The 23,847-nt window shown below is 41.2% G+C and overlaps 1 protein-coding gene across 3 annotated transcripts in view; it reads left to right on the top strand.

Annotated features, from left to right (window-relative positions):
- Positions 1-2,139: 2,139 nt before the first annotated feature.
- The window catches only part of PTGER3 (prostaglandin E receptor 3), a 194,759-nt gene continuing 173,051 nt past the window's right edge, over positions 2,140-23,847 (top strand). For 2 of the 3 annotated variants that reach the window (XM_082686146.1, XM_082686145.1), the window contains exon 1: positions 2,145-3,938. In XM_082686146.1, coding sequence (XP_082542272.1) covers positions 3,045-3,938 — 894 coding nt within the window. In that variant the 5' untranslated portion in view covers positions 2,145-3,044. Of the gene's footprint in view, positions 3,939-23,847 lie in introns of all 3 variants that reach the window. The other variant, XM_082686144.1, reaches the window with a different exon arrangement.

The following is a 23,847-nucleotide window of genomic DNA, read 5'->3' as shown; positions in this document are numbered from 1 at the left end:
CCCGCCCCTTCAAAACCCTCAGATTGTTTTTCAGAGTCCATAGTCTCTCATGGTTCACCTCCCCTTCCAATTTCCCCCAACTCCCTTCTCCTCTCTAACTCCCCATGTCCTCCATGCTATTTGTTATGCTCCACAAATAAGTGAAACCATATGATAATTGACTCTCTCTGTTTGACTTATTTCACTCAGCATAATCTCTACGAGATGCTTGTTACTCTTATAAAGTCCAGTTAGCTGCAACATGCACTGCAAGGGGGAAAGTAAAATTCAAGTAAGTCAAATGTTCATAAAGATGAGAATAATTTTTTATTTAAGATTTTATTATTTGACAGAGATCACAAGTAGGCATAGAAGCAGGCAGAGAGAGAGGCGGAAGCAGGCTCCCCGCTGAGCAGAGAGCCCAATAGATACGGGGCTCGATCTTAGAACCCTGGGACCATGACCTGAGCCCAAGGCAGAGGCTTTAACCCACTGAGCCACCCAGGCACCCCAGAGAAAAATTTTTGATGTAACTGAAAAACATCAACTTTGCTTTTTTCGCTGTTTAAATCATGAAAAAGTCTTAAGTCTTTAAATATATAATTATACTAGAGACTGCTAAAAAAATTTGATATGTACTTTCATCCATATGCTTAAGATAAAGTATATATCTAATAATAACAACAACTATGATCTTATTTTTAAAATGACATTTTAGGGAAAAATCTTTCACAATTATGGGTTTCAGATTATTTTGAATTAATAAAAGTTTGGGAAAGATTTAAAAAGTAAACCACTTTAGTATTCCTTCCTAGCTGTTGTTCTCATTAGAAACATGACATTTTAAAAGAGAAAACTCATGGGACGCCTGGATGGCTCAATTGGTTAAGCATCTGCCTTCAGCTCGAGTCATAATCCCAGAAGTCCTGGGATCAAGTCTGGAGCCTTATTCACCAGGCTCCTTGCTCAGCAGGGAGCCTGCTTCTCCCTCAAACTGCCTCTCCCCCCTACTTGTGTGCGCGCGCTCTCTCTCTCTGACAACTAAATAAATAATCTTTAAGAAAAATTAAAAAAAATTTAAATGATATCAAAACACAAAATAATACTATCATTTCATTAATGTGTGCTGTCAACATGAAGTTTAAATTACATTTTTGTTTTTCTCCTTTAAAAAGTATATAAATCCGGATGCCTGGGTGGCTTAGCTAGTTGAGCAGCTGCCTTCAGCTCTGGTCATGATCCCAGAGTCCTGGAATTGAGTCCAGCTTCTTATTCAGCAAGGAGCCTGCTTCTGCTTCTCCCTCCGCTCCTCCGCACCTTGTATGTGCTTTCTCAAAAATAAATGAAATCTTTTAAAAAATCAAAAACTATATAAATCCCATAATGATAGTTTTCAAGCTCTCAAAACAGAATCAATACAACACCACAGAAAGAAAGAATGTGAGAACATACTCCATTCCCATCACCTACCATTCATTTACAGCCAAAAAAGATACCAACTAAGCTAGGAAAAGCAAAGGAGCTAACCCGGCTTGCTACAGAAGTCAGTCTGAAGTCTGAGTTAATGGTATTCACACAGCTATATGATCAGGTTTAATTTCTTAAATATGAAGAAAAATGAAATTTATAAATATTTTTAAATCTTTTCATTTCCTGGACAATGGGCAGAGTCAGAAAAACTAGACCCTTCCAAAATGTGGGAACAATGTTACTATTGATTTTCCTCTGCTAAGAGTGGTTACGGTATCCACACAAACGGCACTGTAAAGACAGAAGCTGGAGAATTGCTGGAAGACCTTGGGCATATCCCTCAACTTTCATGGAGCCTGAGTACCTCATCGTCAAAGGGGAGTAATAATAGCAACAGGACCTTGGAAGATCTCTGAAAGAACAGGAGACTGTGAAAACACACTAAATATTGGTTTAACAAAAGATGTTACTAGACAATTATGCCCATTTTCACTCAATGTGAAGACCTTCCTAACATCTAACTACAGCTTCTAGTCCTAACTGTATGAGAATGGGCAAGGATTGGAGAATGGTTGAAGGCTCTGGGAAGAGCTTGCTTCTCTCCGCACCCAGTCGCTCCAGCTCCTATAGGCAGGCGGCAGTTGATTTCACGATCTCAGACCACCAAGTGGGTGCTACCTGCCTCTAAGCACTTTAGCCCTGTCTAACTTTTTTAACGGGGGGGGGGGGAGATTTTTAAGTGGAGAGCGGTGGTTGAGGTTTCATCTTTGGATTCCAGCGTCCGATTTTGTTTCTCTTTAGGAATCCCTTCTCTCAAGGCGCTATTAGTTTTGTACTTTCAAAGCGCCCTCTGGCAACAGAGCAGCATGGTCGGCTCGCGATCCTTCTGGAGCCCCAGAGGACATAAAGGGAGAAAAGTTCACGTTCAGCTACGCAGAGTGTGGTCTGCCTGGATCGCTTAGGGACAGGTGATTTACACTTGCCAGGGTTACAAAAGAGCTTCAGGACGAGGATCGAGTCCCTACGTTCGAGTCGGTGGATGGGTGAGGAGGGGGGCGGGCGCTCAGGTCGGCCTTGGCAGGTTGCCCAGGGTCTGGAAGCGCTGGGAGACATTTTAGTCCCGGCCGCCCACGGGCGCTCCTCTGGCAAAGAAGAGGAGGAGGCGCCGCGCAGGGAAGAGAGGACTGGCTAGGCGAACCGTCCGGCCAGGAGTGGGAGCAAGGAGTCCTCCTGGGAGTTTCCAGCCCAGGCGGCCAGGACAGCGGTCATGCAGCAGCCGAGAGACGCGCACGGTTGCTTCTCCATCCTCCTCCCAGCGCACTGATGCCCACACCCCCGGGCGCCCCGCCCTCCGCGGCCTTATAGAAGGAGCCCGCACCTCGCGCGTCTCGGAGCTACAGGCTTCCCGGAGCCGACGGCGCGGCGCCGCCGCCAGAGGAAAGAAGTGAGGCGGAGGCTACGCCCCGCATCATGGAGGGCAGCCCAGCCCTAGCCCCAGTCCGGGTGGACACCGACCTTCGCCGCCGCCCGCGCCCCGCCCGCCAGCTCCCGCTGCTGCTCTCCGGGCACCGTCCCCTCCTGACCTCGAAGCCAACATGAAGGAGACCCGGGGCGACGGGAGCGCCCCTTTCTGCACCCGCCTCAACCACTCTTACCCGGGCATGTGGTCGCCCGAGCTCTCCGCCGCGGCGCGGGGCAACCTCACGGGTTCCCGGGACCCCCGCGAGGACTGCGGCTCGGTGTCGGTAGCCTTCCCGATCACCATGTTGATCACCGGCTTCGTGGGCAACGCGCTGGCCATGCTGCTCGTGTCGCGGAGCTACCGGCGGCGGGAGAGCAAGCGCAAGAAGTCGTTCCTGCTGTGCATCGGCTGGCTGGCGCTCACAGACCTGGTCGGGCAACTGCTCACCAGCCCGGTGGTCATCGTCGTGTACCTGTCCAAGCAGCGCTGGGAGCATCTCGACCCGTCGGGGAGGCTCTGCACCTTCTTCGGTCTGACCATGACCGTCTTTGGGCTCTCCTCGCTCTTCATCGCCAGCGCCATGGCCGTCGAGCGGGCGCTGGCCATCCGGGCGCCGCACTGGTACGCGAGCCACATGAAGACGCGCGCCACCCGCGCGGTGCTGCTCGGCGTGTGGCTGGCGGTGCTCGCCTTCGCCCTGCTGCCGGTGCTGGGCGTAGGCCAGTACACCATCCAGTGGCCCGGGACATGGTGCTTCATTAGCACCGGGGAAGGAGGCAATGGGACTAGCGCTTCGCACAACTGGGGCAACCTCTTCTTCGCCTCCACCTTTGCCTTCCTGGGGCTCTCGGCGCTGGCCGTCACCTTCGCCTGTAACCTGGCCACCATTAAGGCCCTGGTGTCCCGCTGCCGGGCCAAGGCCACGGCGTCGCAGTCCGGCGCCCAGTGGGGCCGGATCACCACCGAGACGGCCATCCAGCTCATGGGGATCATGTGCGTGCTGTCAGTCTGCTGGTCGCCGTTGCTGGTACGTAGTTCCAGCGAGTGCGGAGGTCGGGGCGGGCGCGCGTGGTGGCGGGCCAAGGAAGCCTCTGGATGTGGCAGCACCTGCATAGGTGTGTTTGCAACCACAGAGGATTGGAGAGGCCTCTGTCCCCCTATCTTGATTGTGGCTTCGGAGTTGAGCTCCTCATTTATTTGCTGAGCACCTTTCAAGTGCCAGACATCCTTCTAGGTTTTGTTTACGCACAACTGGAGACCACAGGGCTGCTTACATTCTAACCAGAGAAAGTAGGAGGATGCCCAGCTGTCATTTCAGTGCGTGTGCACAGATACAAGTTTCTAACGGGTGCAGTGGGAGCAGAATGGCTGTAACAACTATAGCCTGGTGTTGTGCGTTTTCTCCTAATTTCAAATATCTTTTGCAAGCTGAGGCGATTTTCAGTCTCTGGACGTAAGCTACCTGGGAGAGCAGGCAGGCACAGACGTCCTGCAGCTCCTGAGGCAGCAGTGTGCGCTTGCCCAGCAGAACCGAGCTAACCTTTCTTGCAGGCTCACTCTTGACTGGAAACAAGAGAGTGAAGATAGGTCTTGCTGCTGTTGCAGCCTGCCTCAGACCTTTTGAATGGTGCTTGTATCCTCTAGGAATTGTTTGAACCCACATTCCGTTGGTGGAACCCTAAAGCCTGGAAACTCTGACCATCCTTTGCATGCCCTTGTGCCAAACATGCAGGGCTGTGGCAGAGCCAGTCCTGAGATAGGATCCTGGGGGTTTCTGCACTTCCTAGCTCCTCATAGAGGTTCACAGCCTGGGAGCAAGTGATGTTTACACTTGCTCCTTGTGTTACACCCAGCTTTACCTGGTACTTTCCAGATTTTCCTCTGTGGTACTTTCAGCTGGAGATTTCTGTGGGTGAATATAGTTTAGAAACACCTGATGAATGGATTTGTTTAGGTTCCAAGCAGCCTGGCTTACTAAGGAGGTATGGCAGAAAGAGTGACCTGGTAAATGTGGCAGAATTATAGTGGATTAAATATTGGACCTGGAAAGTTACTAGACAGTTGTGAAAAACTTCTGAAATCCATGGACACAGTTTTCAGAACCACTCTCAAATAGTTTTTCTTTCTGGTGATGAAATATACATAACATGAAATTTACCATTTTTAAGCGGGTGATTGAGTGGTATTAAGTATATTGACATTGCTTTGTACCACATTTAGTTTTAAATTCCTCATATTTAAAAACAAAACCTTAGTTCCTCTTCCCTCTCTCTCTCCCTTGCATTTGACCAAGCAGATATGCCAGAATACCTGTGTTTAACTGGTGCAGTATATTTAGAGTACAAGTCTTGGCTCCAAATCAGTGACACGTGGTGACAAGGAGAGCTGTGTCGGGACCTAGCTGCTCACAAGTCACTGTGTGGTCATAGTTCTGCGTTCCAGGAGCTGGAACTCAGGCTGATGTCATCACCATGGCTTATCAAGACCAGCACCAATTTTAGGCATATTTACTTCTATGGTTGGGGGTACGTCGGGGCCCAAACAGAAGGGAGAAAGAGTTCTAAAAAACAAACACTTTATGAATGTGGTAATTAACATAACTTTAAAGACGGAGTATCTGAGTTTTTCACAGCTGTCATTTGAGACTGAGTTTGCTCTTATCACACACTTTATATCTTAAAAGAAATGCAATTAAATTACACAAATAAAATGCTTATCTATACAGCTAAGCTGACGAAGAGAGACTATGTAGTGTGTTTTTATTTCATAATTTTGATTCTAATGTCACAAGCATGATAACTCTAAGAATTTAGATCAATTTTGAAAGTTGTAAGCTAGGATAGTAAAACTCACTCTCTTCAGAAAAACATATTTGGAACTACTCCTATTTATTTATTTATTTTAATTAATTTTTTATTTTTTATAAACATATATTTTTATCCCCAGGGATACAGGTCTGTGAATCACCAGGAACTACTCCTATTTAATTAACGCATTCAAAAGATATTAACGGGCTTACAACTTTGTATCAGAGACTCTGTTGATTCATTTCTTATAAATACATTAAACTTAAAATGAAATAAATTTAACATGTAATCATATCAAAGAGGAGAAATTCATGGTTTCCAAAGTAGGTATTTTTTAAACCAAAGGAGATGGTTCTGTCTTCTGTTTTGTGCACCATTGAAGTTAAACCTTCCAATATTGTCAGAAAGATCTGCAGTAAAAAGTTATTGCAAAGAGAAGAAACTGGGAAAACTGCTTTCTTAGTAGGTTAGGGAATTGTAGGAATAAAAACACGAACTTAGTGAATTAAATTTTTAATGTGTGTTAATGTTGAAGTGAAAGATCTTTTTTTACATCTGTTTTATAACTGTAGAAAAATATAGATTCCTTATTAGTTTTTGTTGAGTTGTGTGCATGATACTAATCTAATTATTCACGTTTAACTTAAATGGGTCCTGAGTATATCTTATTTTTAAGACTATCACAACTATAGTAATATTCAATGTTACTGCTGGAAAACTTAGCAAAGAATAGATACCGTTATAAAAAAACATCCAACCTGCAGTAAGTTTCTGCCACATAAATACTTAGAGGTTTATCTATGGTGGAAACAAAACTTTTTTACTTTTCTTTTTTCCAGAAACTTCACAAAATGTGAGATGTGAAATTGAGAATACAGTGGGAAATGATGTCGTTATGATAAATGATCTACAATTTGTGGTCACTTTATGTTTCTATGTGGCATCAAATCCTGTTGGAAACAACTAGTTGACTCAGCAATGCAATTTATTTGACTTTTTATTATTATTTTATTTTTTATGAATCAAATTCACCAAATAGTCCAGGTATTAAACATGATAGCCAAGTTTCCAGAAACAGGAATCACCTCAGGGTGTTGTTCACCAAAAGTCATGAGTACATCTTGTGTTGTTCCTCTGGTGTTTGTGTAATAGTGAGCTTGTGTAAACCTGACCCTCCCCAAACAGGTGGAATATGGCTAACACGGTCACTCTCTTAAAAATAGTAAATATATGGGGCACCTGTGTGGCTCAGTCTGCTTAGGGTTTACCTTCAGGTCAGGTCATGATACTGGGGTCCAGGAATCAGGCCCATGTAGGGCTCTCTGCTCAGAGGGGAGTCTGCTTCTCCCTCTCCTTCTGCCCCTCCCCCTGCTCCTTCTCTCTCTCTCTCTCCCTCAAATAAATATACATAAATCTTTAAAAAATAGTAAATATAAAACTAACATTGTGAAAAAGGAGGGCAGAGGACCAATGTTTCTCAACTACAACTTTGGAACTGGATAAAAGCAGCCATAGAAATTTCTGCCTTTAATCTTGAGCTTCCAAATTCTGCTCAGTATCCATAAATGTAAATAGGGATGCTTCAATTCAAGAAAATATTTCACAATGTGGATGTGACTTCTTTAAATTTAAGGAATAACTGATATATTTTGACAAATGAAACTTGCCTTAAATATACCACGTGTTATTATTACAGGGTAGATTATTTACAGAGGTAACATTGTTTATAGTACAGAAAAGTATTATGGAATTGCTAATTTTCTCTGCCTGTAAATTTCTGCCTTATTTAGGATGTTGCTTCAGAGAAAATGATTACACATGTGAACTGGCCGTTGTGGAGGGAAAAAAATCTCTATTATTTTTTTAAATTTTTATCTATTTGACAGACAGAGATCACAAGTAGGCAGAGAGGCAGCCAGAGAGAGAGGAAGAAGCAGGCTCCCTGCTGAGCAGAGAGCCTGATGTGGGGCTCGATCCCTGAACCCTGGAATCATGACCTGAGCTGAAGGCAGAGGCTTTAACCTACTGAGCCACCCAGGTGCCCCATCTCTAATTTGTTTTTATAAGAATGGAGTTTATTCAGAATTCTTTACTTTTTTGTTTATTGCAGTACATTTTAAGCACTGTGGAGAGGATATTAGGTAGAATTACTGAAAACTGGTGGAAGAGCTATAATCTGCTCAGAGAAGCAGAATCCCCACATTTATGAGTGAAAAAATTAGAGGACAACACAAGATTCGATGTAATTAGTGCCTTTGGTTCTAGGAGGAATGTCCTTCTGACTTTAGCAGTGTAGACTTCAGGGAAGAAGTGGGATGGCAGTGCTTGACCTTGCAGCTAAGAGCTCCCCACGTGAGAGTTCCCCACAAACCAGAACAGAATGTGTCCACTAGAACCATGGGAAAAATGCTTTGAAAAGGTTTATGGGATCAGATTGAGGTTGTTAAGATGAACATGGGATGAGGACAGCATTCTTTTGCCAGTCAACCATAGAACTTCTATTTTGAGTTTCTGAACAGGGGAGAAGGTTTGCAAAGATTGATATGGCTGTGGTGTGTAGATAGATTTGGACTGGAAAATGGAAAAGAGAGAATAGTTATGAGTTGCTTTTACAAGTCAGTTAGGGCTTTAGGGTAGAGACGGTGGGAAGAGATGAGTCAGAGAAGGAAAAGGAATAGAGAACTGAAGTTGTCAGAATGGTCAATTTCTGTGATTGATTGAAAGACATTTCTTGTGCATCTGTCCTCTTCACTGTGGTTAATATTTTCACATCCATTATACCATTTAACTGCATCCTGTAAGATTGCCAATATTTTCTACTATTTTTTCATTCAAAAAATGCAAGTATAAAGAATATTAGAACTAGCTATCATTAACTTTGAGCTTTTTTTGTTGTTGATTTTTTTGTTTTTGACAGGAATTCTAGCTGTAATAGTGGGCCCTGGGCAACTTATATGTCTTATTTTTTATCTGTAAAGTTTGGAGGTCAGACCATTAGACATTTAAGATATTTTTCCCATTTATGTTATTCTCGTGTTCTCTTGCTGGGAAGAATGATAGTTCAATACACAGGAATGGGAAACCTAGAAAGGAGACTGGATGGCCAGTTATTTTTTGTAAGAACAGGCTCCTGAGTCACTAGGGTTTTAGACAGAGTACATATGGTGAAGGTGGATTATCTAAATGATATATCTAGAAACCAATATAACTTGAAGATTAATTATATAAATCATGGCTTAAAGAACACAGATTTTTTTTTTTTTATTTTGAGTATAACAGAGAGAGCCAAGAATTAAACAGTTCTTAAGCCACCCTATTTGAAGAAATTCAGATGGTCTAGACTTGTAACATAATTGTGACTCATTGGCTTTTCTCTTTTGAAAAAGGTGTAAAGGTCAAGAAATCAATTAAGAAAGTTTCCATGGGCTCAGTTTTCTGGGAATAACCTTCAGGAATATGTGCTGAACACATTTGTAACAATGATTCCTCCGGGGGTGATGAATCCTCCCGGGGGTGATGAATCCTCCCGGATTGGTAGTGAGGGATTCTGCGTCATGTCTCAGCTTCTAGTTCTGGCCTTGCATTGCAGGGAGGTTGGGTGGGTAGTCCTCCCTTAAACTTCTTACATTTGTGTATTTTTTTCTGAAGATTTTATTATTTATTTGAGTGACAGAGAGAGAGAGAGAGAGAGAGAGAGAGCAGGGAAGGGTCAGAGGGAAAGAATCTCAAGCAAACTCCATGCTGAGCATGGACACCAACTTGGGACTCCATCTCAGGAACCTGAGATCATGAAGGGAGGAAACCAAGTCAGTTGCTTAACTGAATGAGCCACCTAGGTGCCCCACATTTGTGTAATATTTTTTCTAATACAACAGTGTTCCACATTTATTTCACTCATGCCTAAAGTCTCAGAGGTCTACAACTGTAACATGTCAAATTTTGACTCTCCCATTTTGTATTGTATTTGAAGTTTGTATTTCAACTCCCTCCATACTTCTAGAGGATTATTAGATGGCCTCTCAAAGCACCCCTTTTTCCCTAGAAAATTCCAACTTCCATAGATTAAGGAAGATAACCAGAGGAGCCTGATTTTTCTTGGGGTTCCCCTTCTATTTTGACCCCTAAGTGTATGTCAATATTTTATAGTCATTTGTATGCAGAAATGACTGTTGGATGAGTGACTTCTTTAGCAAGGGGAGCACCACACACACATATAGAAGTAGAATTATGGAGTGCAAGAAACTCTTTGTGCTCTTTACTCAGAACTCACATCTCTCTATTTTTTCACTGGCCACTTCACTCTGCAGTTAATTGATAGCTGCCAAGTAGTCAGCCTTCCCAGATTGCCTAAGGTCCCAAGTTAGAAGTCAATTTGTTGGAAAAGACTTTCTTCACCCTCACCTGACCAAATGGGTGCTCTGGCCATTTGGTTCCATAGCACCTACCTTGCATTTCCCAGTCATAGTCTGAGTCACACTTTCCTGAACGTATTGGTTAATTGGCGTCCTGAGGCCGGGTGCAGTATCTGTCTTGTGTCTTGTTCTTTTCCCTGCAACAGTCATAATTGCATGGCCATACAAGGTGTATATACAAGGTATATAGTTATTGTTTGAATATCTAAGCACCTAAATCAGAAGACCCTATCTAGTCCCAGTTACATAAGCAATTCTGTGACTTTAGATAATTTACTTGTTATCTTTGTGAACTATTTGCTTTCCTTTGGCAAAGTAGGAATAAAAACACCCACCCACCAATTTCACAGGATTGTAATGAAAACCAACATAAATCTTTGTGTAAATAATTGGGAATATCCCTTTAATATTATGAATACTACTATGATGTTTTACCAGATGATAAGGTTGATTTCTTGTGTCCAGATAAACCTTTCCCCCAAGAAACTGAAGAAAAGAGACAAGGGATGTTTCACAGCTTGATTAGTTGTAGTTCACTGGGGGAGAAAATGTGCGGTGCAGAAATGGAACTTTTCAGAAAAAAATAAAATAAGAAAAATGGTCAACTCAGGTGCATAAATTTTTACAAGGTAATATAACTCATCCCTCCCCCTCTCCCCCTGCCACCATCTCTCCTCTGCGTTTTGTCAGCTCTGGAATCCTTTCCCCTTCGTGGCTGACTGTTAATTAACTCTCTACATCTAAAACATGCTGTGTCTCATCTCCCTTTTCCCTAAACCTGGAGGTATAACCACTGCCTCACCCTCTGAAGACCTCTGCTTCAGGTCTAGAATGTGCCCCTGTTTTTCCAGTCAGACACATTTTTGTATACCCCGACTTGTTCTCACACAAATGTTTAAGTCAAATGAATTGTGCATCTCATTATTGTTGTTAGTCATTATCCTGCAGACTTAAGAGTATGTTTGGTGACTCAGTTCTGATCTCTTCAGAAATGATCACTAATATCAACGCTAAACAGAATTTCCACCACTGACTCAAAGCCCAAGATTGTTTACACAATCCTTAAATGAGGCCAAGCGTGAGAATCACGGAGTTGTAAATTGTGTCACAATTAGACCAGGTCCTGACAAGGTATTAATGTTATTTGTAGTCTATAAATAGCACAGAGTATGATTTTCCCATCCAGTGGCCCTCCTAGACGGTCTCTTTGGCAACATTCATCAGAAAGACATTTCACTGAGTGATTTTGGCACTTATTAAAAATGTATATTAGTTTACCAGTACCAATTTTTAAGATAGGCATTTGAAGAACCATAAATCTAAAGATGAATGATAGTGGCAGAGATAGAAGAGGAGGCTTGATTTTTCACACCTGAACTCTGTTAGAAAGAAGGAAATTAGCCAATTTAGGTAAAAGTTATGTAATAGAAGTACAAATAGCAGTACTATTTTTTAAAATCTTGAAAATACAAAAACAGAAGGTCAAGTTAGAGTTGGAAGCCTACTTACTTTTTTAAAAATTTTGTTAAAGATTTTACTTATTTACTTAACAGAGAGAGAGAGTGAGTGAGAGTACAAGCAGAGGAAGTGGCACAGGGTAAGGGAGAAGCAGGCTCCCTGCAGGGCTCCAAGCCAGAACCCTGGGATCAAGGCCTGAGCCAAAGGCAGACGCTTAACTGACTGAGCTACCCAGGCATCCCAAGACTCCTTCTTTTAAGCAATTATTGACCCTCCAAAAAATCAAGTGCAATTTAAAAGACCTAATTTTCACTAATCTTTTGATATTTCTGAAAAATATTTGATTCCTGAAAGTAGATTTGATCTTTCCCCCGTACTTTCCAAACTTTGTGAGTGTTATTTTCTGTGGTTGAGAATATGCTTCTATTGGTGTGACTCAGGGAAATTTGGAAAAAGAAATGGGTTGTTAGTGTGGAAAATGCTGAAAGAGAGATTATAAAGCACAAGAAACATGTAGGGGAATTCACCTGACAGTAGAGAGGAGGTTTCACTGTGGTCTCCATGTAGGAAATTTCCCGGATAATATCCTGCTACCCGCCACCTTGCGTGGGTCTGGTGGAGAGCACACCTGCATGCCTGTGCCTCAACAGTCCTAAGGCATGAGTGGCAGTTAGTGAGGAAATGTCCCCCTGACTCCTGAGCTCTCCTCTCTGCTTCATCAGAACAGAAGAAGGTGACTAGAGAAGTAAGTGAGGGAATAAGGCACCAGAAAGAAGAAGACCAGGATTCTGGTCTAGGCTTTACCACCACATGATGGAAGTCTGTTTATCTTCCTGGTTTTCCCTTCCTCATCAGTAAAATAAAAACCATTATCAATTCTAACCTTCCTTTCAGCTCTGACTTCCTGTGGCTTGAAATAGATAAAACTGTCCCTTGTGGACATACTGTATTAGATGTGTGAAGGGAAACACCCAAAGACTTCCTCAGCAGAGGCGGAGATGTGTGTGCAAGAGGACCAAGTGTATCACACATTGTTTTATACAGTCATTCTATAACTATTTTTTGAGGGCTTGCTGTGTGCCTGCCATTCTGCTCGTCCCGGTTGTACCGTAGTGACCAGGGCTGACTCCTAGGACTGTCCGTGTTGAGCAGTTACGTAACTCTAGGGGGCACTGTCCACATTGTATTCCAGGTAAATGACACTTTCGTTAAGTGGTGTGCAATCTGTGCTCTACAATTTTCTTTCATGAAGCTTTCCACCTCCTGAGGTAGCAGACAATGAAGAAAAGTCATTCCAGTCAATAAATGTTACAGTCTGATGGGTCATTACCATGGTTGCTGTCGCTGCCACATGGTGCTGCTGCCGCAGATGGGCCTTTTCTGGGCAGAAGGGCAGTGCTGCTGGTCTGCTGCTGTTCTGAGGTCCTGCTGGAGCACGTCGCTACCCAGGCTGTAGTAGGTCTGTGCTTGGGTGCCATTGTCAGAGAACAAATTAATCCACACCCATAAATACAGGTGTAAAGCTCAGCAGTAATTACCCAGAGGATAACCACTGTGCTACAGTTTATGGATCCAGAGGGCAGGTGGCCTCAGGACACATACAATGTGGAACCAGCCTTTTTGCGTCCTTCATCTCCGGGTTGTACTCAGACCATCTCCTGACAAGTTTGCTTTTCCCTTCTGATGAATTTCCTTGTAAAACTTTCCATGTCTTTTCCCTCCAATGAATGTAGCCAAAGTCAATTTACTTGAAGTTTCTTAGCTTCACATCTTGGGAGAAGAGGTTAGTCTGTCAACCCTCCCCCAACCTTTTTCTTTCCAGAAAGCATGACGGTTTACCTCTTCCTAAGTGATCAGTGGTGTGTACCAGGAGTGTTATGTGGATTTTCTTGTTATACCAATTTCCACTATGTGATCTACTAATTCTACATTTACCAGAGCAATTACTTCTTATTCTATGAGGTCTGCTCCAATGTGACTTGCTCTGTCCACCTGAATAGAGAAATAAAGTAGCTTCTACATTCCTTATGTATATCACTAAAACAATAAGCATGTTATGAAGGCAAGAAAAAGGTACTTTAAGAGAGTGTCAAAGAGGACTCCATCCCTTGCTGGGGTGTGGGGTGGTTAAGGAAGTCTGCTGAAGAAAATGTCACTTATGATGAATCATGAAGGATTACACTTTGAGGACAAAAGAGCAGTGTGAGGAGTCACCAGGGTGGAAAGGAGCGAAAACGTTAGAGGAATGACAGAAGGCCAGTGGATATATTGGAGCGAGTAAGAGGGACAGACCCTTCAAGGTGAGGCCAGGGAGGTGGGCAGGGCCAACCAAGCAGAACCCTGTGGGTTTTATTTGGGTGTTTATATTCTCATCTTAAGTATGATGGAAAGCAACTAAAAGGTTTGAGTGAGGGATTGATCATTGATCTGTTTTATGTATCCAGAAGTATCACTCTGTTGTTGCGTCCTGAATTAGAGAGGCAGGGTGTCATAGCCCATAAGTACCAAGGTCAGATGGAGATGTAGAGTCATTAGTAAAGAAAATTTCTTTCCCTTAAGTGTTGCTTGAAAAGAAGGGAGGGGCATAGTTTGGCACAGAATTGGTGGGGTGGAGGAGGAGTTTGTGCAGATGCACAAAGGAAAAAATTGAACCAGGTGTGCTAGGAATGGTAAGAAAATCTGTTCTTGTTGACATATGTTTGAGCATGTGGAGAAATGTTATGAGTCAAACAGGGATTGAAGGATGAGGGAGAGAGGAGAGTATTGGTGGATTGCCTTGAAGATTAGAAATAGAAATTTGATATTTCATCTTAGGCAAGTTATATTGTTTTTCTATGCTCCTGTTCCGTATTTATAAAATAAGAGGGTTCACATTATAAAATCTCTTGGCTTATGAAGGCCATTTAGGAAAACAACTCATCTAATGTTTGATATCTTTCTAAAATATTCTTGGTGAGATTGTTAAAGCTTTGAACACTTTTACCTCTAGGAAATTTGTTGCTTTTCATGGAGTGCAAAGAATTCTCTTAGAGCCAAGTACTATGCTGGGCTCTATCTTATGAACAGTTGTTTGTTTTAATTTTTTACAGTTACCCCAAGAGGTAGACATTACTGGCTCCATTTACAGACAATGAAGAAACAAAAACTGAAAGAAATTGGGAGATATTCATTTAAGATAATAGAGCTAGTAAGTGGCCAACCTGGGAATCAAAGGACAAGCTCTTTTCTCTAAGCCATGGTAACTCAGCTCAATTCATCTTGAGTTATTCTTTTTATTACAAAAATTTCAATTCCCTTATGTTGCTTGAATTGAAGTGTTGATAAAGATAAGAACTACTTAGAGACAATTTTTTTAAGTTTTATGATGCTTCTGTATTAGGTACCAAGGAGTTCCACTAAATTTATGAATTGCAAAATAACATGAAGTTACCTTGACGATGTCAGGGACAGAAGCCATGCTCTATCATTTAAGTTATATTCTATTGAATGTTAGTTGTGTGCCAGGCTCCATGTTATAACCCATCAGAATGACGGTGTGCCCTTTTCCTTGCGAAATGCAAGGAATGTGTTGTCTGCTGAGTGACTACCTAGAAATACTTGGGGTTGTGACTAAAAAAAAAAAATAGTATTATTTTCCATTGTCAATTTTGAACATAGGATCAAGGCTGAGGACCATTTAGAATTCATTTATCCATTCACACTTTCAGTGATTGGTGAATTATTTTCTATCCACCAGGCACAGTACTAGTTGCTAAAACTATAGTAATGACATAGACTAATGCCCTGCTCTCAAGGAACAGTAGAAGAAGAGAGTCAATCCATAGGTATATTAGAAGTCAGATTGTGATAAACACTGCTAAGAAAACAAAGAAGCTTGATGTGATAGAGGAAGCCTAGGGAATTTCTAAAGATTGTCAGAGGACAATGCCTCTGAGAGATAGCATTCTAGCTGAGACCTGAATGAAGGAAAGAACCAGGTATGGATGGTCTACAGGAAGGACATTCTAGGCAGTGGGAACAGCAAAGACCTCACCTGGTGTGTTCAAGGGAGATAGAGTAGACTCGTGTGGCTGAAGGGAAGTGAGAAGGAGGGAGTAGAGTGCTATAAATTGAGGTAAGAGACCATGCTGGGGCCAGACTAGATCAGGCCATACTAAGGAGTTTTGATGTTATTTCAAGAGAACACTAGAGGGATTGAATAATGGGTGTGACATTATTGGATTTATGTTTTTAGAAGACCTTGGATTGCAGAAAGGCAAGAGCAGGGGCAGGGAGACCAGAGAGAAGGTACTGAAATTATCCAGGTGAGAGAGGGTGACAGCTGGAGAACTGGATGTATTCACAACGAAGGGATTTGAGGATAGATTCTATAAGACATTCTAAAATGTCTTTAATCCCTGCCCATTGACTCTAACAAGAAATAGGGTCCTCTCTTCATCTCTGGGCCTCTGGTAGTAAGGTGGCTCTGTCCACAAAAGGCTTTCTTTCTCTTTGGCTCCTTAACAAGGAAGTGACTGCTGCAAACTTACACAGCTAATAATGGGCAGAGTCAGGATTAAGTTCTATCTAATGGTTGCTTTTCTTTTCCCCCTGAGGCGTACATCAGGGTACTCACCCAGGGAAAGAGAAGTAAGTAAGTTTGCTTATGAAATAATAGGATGTCATAAGAATCATGATCCCCAGAAGAAGACCAAACTAAGCTTAAAAGGAGAGAGAGAGAGAGACAGAGAGACAGAGACAGGGAGAACGTTGCTTGATTCACATAAATTGCAGGAGTGTCGAGGTTGGCGGTGGCCCTCTGGAAGACTAAAGCCAGGACTGTCTCCTTCCGTATCTTTCGTTTCTTGCCATGTGTCAGAATCCCCAATTCAGGCTCTTCTAAGGAATCAATTTAAGGCATAGCTTTGCAGCTCATTGGCCACATCCTATGGTGTTTTTCTTTCTTTCTTTCTTTCTTTCTTTCTTTTTTTTTTTTTTTAAGCTTTTGGTTAATGGGCTTATATTTACAGTCTGCATGTGGGGGTTTCATTTTGCTTTCCTAGCAATACCATATTTCAGTGATTATGTCATCACAAAGCACTGTTTCAACATCTTTCTTTCGTCTTTATTATAATGTTTTTGTTTTGCAAATACAAGAAACAGTTATACATGACAAAAAATCTCAGGACCCTGCTTCATCTTCAAAGACTAATGTAAATTTTGTTAGGCCACAATTCAAGATTTAGGCTCAGAGAATTGTCCAGAAGTGAGGTAAGAGGGTAATATGAGGTTTACAGTGGAACAGAGGTGGCCATATGAGGCTCTGAAAGCTCACGCTCTGTTAACACTGTAATGAGATGCCCAGTGAAGAAAACAGTTCTTTTTGATGTTGCCATAAAGGGTGAATTGTAGTCTGGATTTGATGTTAATCTTGTAACTTTCTCTTTATAAATCAGTAGACGTGCTAACAGTGAACTTGCTGGGTGGCAGATTTTGAATTTATTAATGGTAGTAATTTCCTCCAAGAATAGACTGAGGATTTGCCTGGATCCAGAAGTAAATTTCTAAATGTTAGCTTTTGTTCTATAAAAGACATTAGGGTACATTTTGAATTTTTTCCCCTGTAGCATCTATTTCTAATTAAATTATGCTATAAATCAGGTTCAGGAAGCCTGGAAAAATCTTCTGACTTCAGAGTTCTAGTCTCTTCCCTAAACTGGATTCTTGATCACAAACAACAGATTCTGACTCCAAGCACATGGGACATATATCAAAAGGATATCCAGGGGTTATGGGGTCCATAAGAAGCTGTCAGACCACGTCTGGAAGATAGGCAGGGTCCCCAGGCTATACTGGATTCTGAGCATCAGACCACACTGCCAAGGTCATGCTGCAAGACAGTTCGCTGCATGCGGCTGGGAGGCGCCATCCCAGAGCTCCCTTGTTTATGTCACTCTCTCAAACTCAAAGTCTTGGGTGCAAACCTAGCTGCTTTAGCTTAGGGCTTTTACCCCCTGGCTATCTCAAGAGGTCACCAGAAGAAGAATCAAGCCCCTGCGACATCTTGTTCTCAAGGTAGGAAGTGATAGTGTGCAGTTAAGTGCTGGAATTTCTCTCTCAGAATATGCAGAAAAACTTCTTCAGACTTGAGGCATTAAGAAGAGAAACAGGTATGGATTCATTGTTACCATCAAATTCATTTTTAGAAACACTGTGACAGTAACAATGTATCTTTTAAGCCCTGTGTGTGCCTCCATATGTGTGTGTGCCTGTCACTTAATGGGCTGGAGTGGAAAGAAGACCGAAGGATAAGAAGCCGAAGAGATGCACAAAACAAAAAGATATAGTTCCTGAACGCCTGCTGCGTGCCAGTACTTGAGAATTACTGTTAAGATATAATTTAATTGAATCTTCACAACAGTTTATCAGTGTGGTGTTCTTCTTTCCTGTTTTTCGGTTGCACATTCTAAGATTCCAAGGATTATACAATTTTCCCCAATTATATCCCTAGAAATTGGTAGAAATGAGGCTTTTTGTGCTATAATGTTTTGTTTCTTATTAGTTGTCTCTACTTTTATTGGTTTACTAAAGCACTGTCCTAATACTTCATTGAAATTGCACAAAAAAAGAACAGAATGAATGAGAACAGTAAAAAAGAAAATCACACACACACAAAAAATCACACAAGTTGGCTGGGTCAGATAATCACAGGGATTAACGATTTCCTGCAGAATCTTATTGATCCATTAATTGACTGGCCTTCTTAGCAACTTGGGTTTTGGGAAAATACTCTGCAAATCCCTGTAGAAGGTGAGAATTTTCACTTGTCCTGCAATAGACTCTCCAAAGGTTCCATTCACCACGGTACCTACAACATGGGAGGGGTTTCTGTAAAGGTGTGACATCAGTTTCAGCCAGTGGTCTGTCTTTTCAGGCTTAGAACACTCATGCAGTGATAGTTTTACTAGGCAAACATTTTCCAGCAAGTACAATTCACAAATATTATTCTTTTCACCGAACTATTTATAAAACAAATAAAACTGTTTATTGAGTTCTCTTTGCTTAGTGGGAAAGTGTTTGACTACAGTCAAACTCAGAAAATTTGTTTTGACAAGTTTTAAAACTTGCAGCATGATATAGTGCAATTGGGAGTCTTGCAAACCTGCTTTCATCTTTTTTTGCCTTATAATTGTGGAGAAGAGAAAGAGTCCCGGCAAACGAACTTCAGTGTGCTCACAGGGACTCGCTCACAAGGAATTCAGGCATAGTACTATCCAGCATCCTCTCTCCCAGATGAAAAGGCTTCAGATTCCTTAGTTTAATCCTTGGGATCTCCCGAGTTTGGTCTCACCTACTATTCATTTTCTACCCCCCACCCCCAGCATCCTTAACTTAAGTCATCAAGGTCAATCTGCAGTTCCTAGGATGATTCACACAATTTCCCACTCAGCAGTAGGAACTCTGTCTCTCAGAACTCTCCAGAAGTATCTGCTATTTTAGGGGGCAAAACTTCCCTGATCCTGGAGACAGATTTCAATGCCTTACCCTCTACTCCATAGTGTCTGTGTATACCTTGATCACTTCATTATGCACAGTTGTATTTACAGTTGTCATAATATTTATTATGGCAATGAAGACGATCGTCCACAGTAGACAAATGCTTACTTTATAGGAGGCGCAGTACTAAGCATTTCACAGACATCATCTCATTACATTCTGTCAACAACACTGAAAAGATACGACTATCTCCTTTTTCAGAGGAGGAAAGCAGTTTTGAGATGTTAAGTCACTGTCCCAGATACATGGCCAACAAAAAGCAGAGCTGACTTTCAAATCCCGTTTTGCCTGGTGTTATAGCCTATGTGATAAATGACCAAATTGTACGGTCTCCCTCTTGTTAATATTCATTTATTTGTCTTATTCACTGTACACTGTAAAGTGCTTAAGAACAGAGACTTTGCCTTACTAATTTATACATTTTCCTGGCCCATAGCAACCACTCAATAAGTGATTGTGGGACAAATGGAAAAAAATGAAGTTGTAATGAAGTGAAAAAGACACTAGATTTGGAATCAGAATATCAATGTATAAATCCTGGCCCTTAAAGTTTTACATAAATTACATGGATTTAATCTTCTCATAAATCCTTCAAGGCGTATGGTATCTATCTTTTTATTTTATTTTACTTTACTTATTCACTTGATGGGGGAAGCAACTTGCTTTAAGGTCCAGAGTTTGCAAATTGTGTTGAGCAAATCAAACCCAAGTATTTCTGATGCCAGAGCTACCAAGACAGCTGTGTCTAATTAGAGTATTGTGTACTATTTATGCAGTACAACTTGTGAGCATTTTAGAAAACATACCTTTTCTGTTATGTGTTACTTTTATTTTTCCCTGTTGTTAGTAATAACAAGCCTTAGAAAGATTAAAAACTACCTTCAGGATAGACAAGAATGGGAGACATAACATTGTTTTTGTAATGGAAGAGAGAAGTTAATTAGAAGCAGCGGGTGGAAGCATTAGAAACCGCTACTCTAATGTCTGGTGTCCAAAGCAGGGAAAAACAAAAAAGGATGTTTAGGAAGGTGCCCTGGGGATAACAACGAAACAATGAGGAATTTTAGCAACAATGGGGAAACAGTAAAAATAACAAAGGAAAAAACAATACTTCAAAAGTTGCTCAAAGGTTTTTTTAGTACGATGATTTTGCCTTCAGTTGTTATGAGAAATGATATATTGCCTTCAGAATAGTGAAACCTGACTGCAAATCCAGAGTGAGGGCAGCCTTCAGAGTTGGTTAATCCAGAATTTAGCTTTGTTATCAAGGACCAAGACTTGTCCTGTTTTTTTTTTTGTTTGTTTTTGTTTTTTTTTTTTTTTGCAGTCTGCAGTATTGGCCTCATCCTGGTGATGGCTTGTTCCTCTCAGGTTTTAGAAAGATTGGTAGTACAGCATCTTTCCTCCCCTTACTTCCCGCTTCGATCCAGATTCACTTTTCATGGTTTCAGTCAACCATGGTCTAGAAGTTCTAGAAGTGGATGATCCTCCTTCTGATGTATTGTCAGGAGGTCAGTAGTAGCCTAACGCTGTCACAATGTTTACATCATTGACCTCACTTCATGTCATCATATGACATGTGTTCATTTCATCACCTCACATCATCACAAGAAGAAGGGAGTACAGTACAGTAAAGTATTGTGAGATAGAGAGACCACAGTGACATAAATTTTATTATAGTATGTTATTAAAATTATTATATTTTATTATTAGTTATTGTTAATTTCCTACTGTGCCAAATTTATAAATTCAACTATCATAGGTATGTATAAATAGGGGAAAACATAGTACATATGGGTCTGGTATTATCTGTGGGTTCAGGTATTCACTGAGTGTCTTGGAATGTATCCCCTGTTTACTTTTGGGGACTAGTGTACATGGTTTCTAATTCACTTCTAACAGGAGTAAGAAGCTGTGTTTTTCTATGGCTCACTCCTAAAAATGTAGAAACTTTCCCCCAGATACCCTCAGGGCACTTGCTCTTGTATCTCATTGCGTAGTAGGGGATCCCATCATCAACCCAGATCCAGACATTCTAGTATATAGCAATGAGGTCAGCTCTGGAGTACCTACACTCTGATAAAAATACATGTACTGATGATAAGGGGAGATGGAAGAATGGATGTTGGATAGGCAGCCAATAGTAGACACTACAGTGATGAGATCAGTGCAGTTTAATTGAAAGAATATATGTGAAAGGCCCTCAAAAAGTATAAAGCCCTGAGGGGACCTGGGTGGCTCATTCAGTTAAGTGTCCAATTATTGATTTCAACTCAAGTTGTGATCTTAGTGTTGTGAGACTGAGCCCTGCATTGGTTCCATGCTAAGTGTGGAGTCTGCTTAAGATATTCTGTCTCTGAGTCAATTATCAAATGTTTCACTTATTTGTGGAGCATAACAAATAACACAGAGGGCATGGGGAGATGGAGAGGAGAAGGGAGTTGAGGGAAATTGGAAGGGGAGATGAACCATGAGAGACTATGGACTCTGAAAAACAGCCTGAGGGTTTTGAAGGGGCGGGGGGTGGGAGGTTGGGGGAGTCAGGTGGTGGGTATTATGGAGGGCACAGATTGCATGGAGCACTGGGTGTGGTGCAAAAACAATGAATTCTGTTATGCTGAAAAGAAAAAAAAAAAAGATATTCTCTCTCTTTCTCCCTCTGCCCCTCCCTCCCAGCTCACACATGCACGTGCACTAAAGCCCTAGACCTGCATTATCCATTGTGGTAACCACTAGCCACATGTGGTAACTGGACACTTGAAATGTGGTAACTCCAAATTGAGAGTGTAAAATATACATCAGATTTTGAACAGTATGTACAAAAAAGTATGGTATTTAATAATTTTTATATTGATTATATATCAAAATAGCATTTCAGGCCTATTTGGTAAATTAAAATATATTACTAACATCGATTCTACATGTTTCTTTGCTTCTTTTAAATGCAGTTACTATAAATCTTATTTGTGGCTCTCATTTGTGGCTAGAATTGTATTTCTTTTGGATAGAGCTGCATTAGGCCATTGACTTTCCAATTGTTTCAACTGGAGAAACTATTTCAAAAAGTCTCTGTAGAGAAACAGACAAAAACAGAACTGCTCTGGTCCAATGGGGTAGGGAGCTGAAAATGCCGATAAGATCTATTCACCCATTCCTGCAAAAGCATTTATGAAAATACTTACATCAAATACAGGTTTTAAAATGAAATCAGTGGAAGTCCCTAAGATAGTAAGAGGAATAGTTTTATAATTACTTGCTTAAGATCTTCCCTAGGAAGCTAAATAGTGCAGTAAAATGCCTTCATGGAACTCACATGTTAAGGAGAGAGGGAGCCAATGGGTTCCGTTGTTGGGATTTGGTTATCTTCTCTTAGGAACCTATAGTCTTCAGAGGAGTTTGGCTTCTGAGTCATGTGAAAAATTGGTTTCTTTCTCATGTTTGCTTTCTTCTGGTTCCCATTAGTTACTGTGCTCTTGGACCAAATGGTATAAATCCAACTAAGCCAACAGATGAGATAAAAGCAGCCTAAGGGGACAAACCATAAAAGAGAAACAGGTTACAAGTTTCCATTTTCCTATATCCCATGTAATTGTGAGTTCAGTCTTCTTTAAACTTTCCTCAAACCTGGTACAAAATTGTAAGTGCTAACTGTACTTTAAGTGATTTTATAAAGTCTGACTCTCTGAAAACAAAAAGCACAATCTTTTCAGAAGAACAATTTGAAAAATAAAATTTATCATTTATAAGTAAATAACACAGGCACTTGATAGTTTTTACCTGCCATATACGTGGTGCCTGAAAGGAAGGTGTGATCGTGAAGATGTATTATGAGACAGCTACAGAAATCTCGAGGAGTAATGGAGTTAAAGAGGGAACTGTGTCTCTCTATGGACATAACAAGTTGCCATTCTGTGGCGTCATGGCCACATTCTTCCTAATTGGAATCCATGTACTTGGGAGGCAACAGTGAGGGGAGTCTTTTATGCTTCCTTTTAATACTTAAGTCTGAAAAAGAATAACAAATAATAATAATATTTATATAGCAGTTATACAGTCAGTAAGTCTGAGTCTTTTACCATTTGCTATATGCCTTCATACCTGTTAATGAAGCAGAGCAGTGAGCTCAGTGGGATAAGGAAATCGATGTTTGCAATGCTGATTCTTGGCAGACCCAGAAGGAAAAAGGGTCAGCAGGAATGTTTGGTTGCAGCTTTTTCACACAAGCAGGAAAAATGCAGGTTAAACTCCGTTAACACAGTTCTCTTTAGAAAGGTTTAGGCATTGGAGACAGACCATCCTGTCATGACTGGGAAATCACAGAATGTTCTTTTTAATGTCAAAGAAAAAGTGATGCCAAAACATGACACCTTAAGCCCCTTCCGTTGTGGATCTGGCACTGCATATTTACTTAGGCCCTGTTTACAGTCAACACCGCAAGGGTTAACTATAAAGAAAGCTCGTAAATTTTATGAGGGTGTGTTTGGTATTGGGGAAAAAGAAAACGAATTAAATGTAATGTTAGAAAGTTCCTGTGCTGATGCTGACTAGAAGCCTAACATTGGCAGAGAATTTTACAAGTAAATTAAACTACTATTTTAAGAAAATTAAACTTTTATTGATGTGTTATCTGTTAGACTTGGAAGGGTATTTTAAATATGTATTATAATATACATATAAGGTACAGTCTCATATTCATGGGCAAGAATTCTCTAAGGAAGGAGCA

Source organism: Mustela nivalis (genome assembly GCF_964662115.1).
Source record: "Mustela nivalis genome assembly, chromosome: 10".
NCBI lineage: Eukaryota > Metazoa > Chordata > Mammalia > Carnivora > Mustelidae > Mustela > Mustela nivalis.
This window is presented reverse-complemented; position numbering and strand designations above follow the sequence as displayed.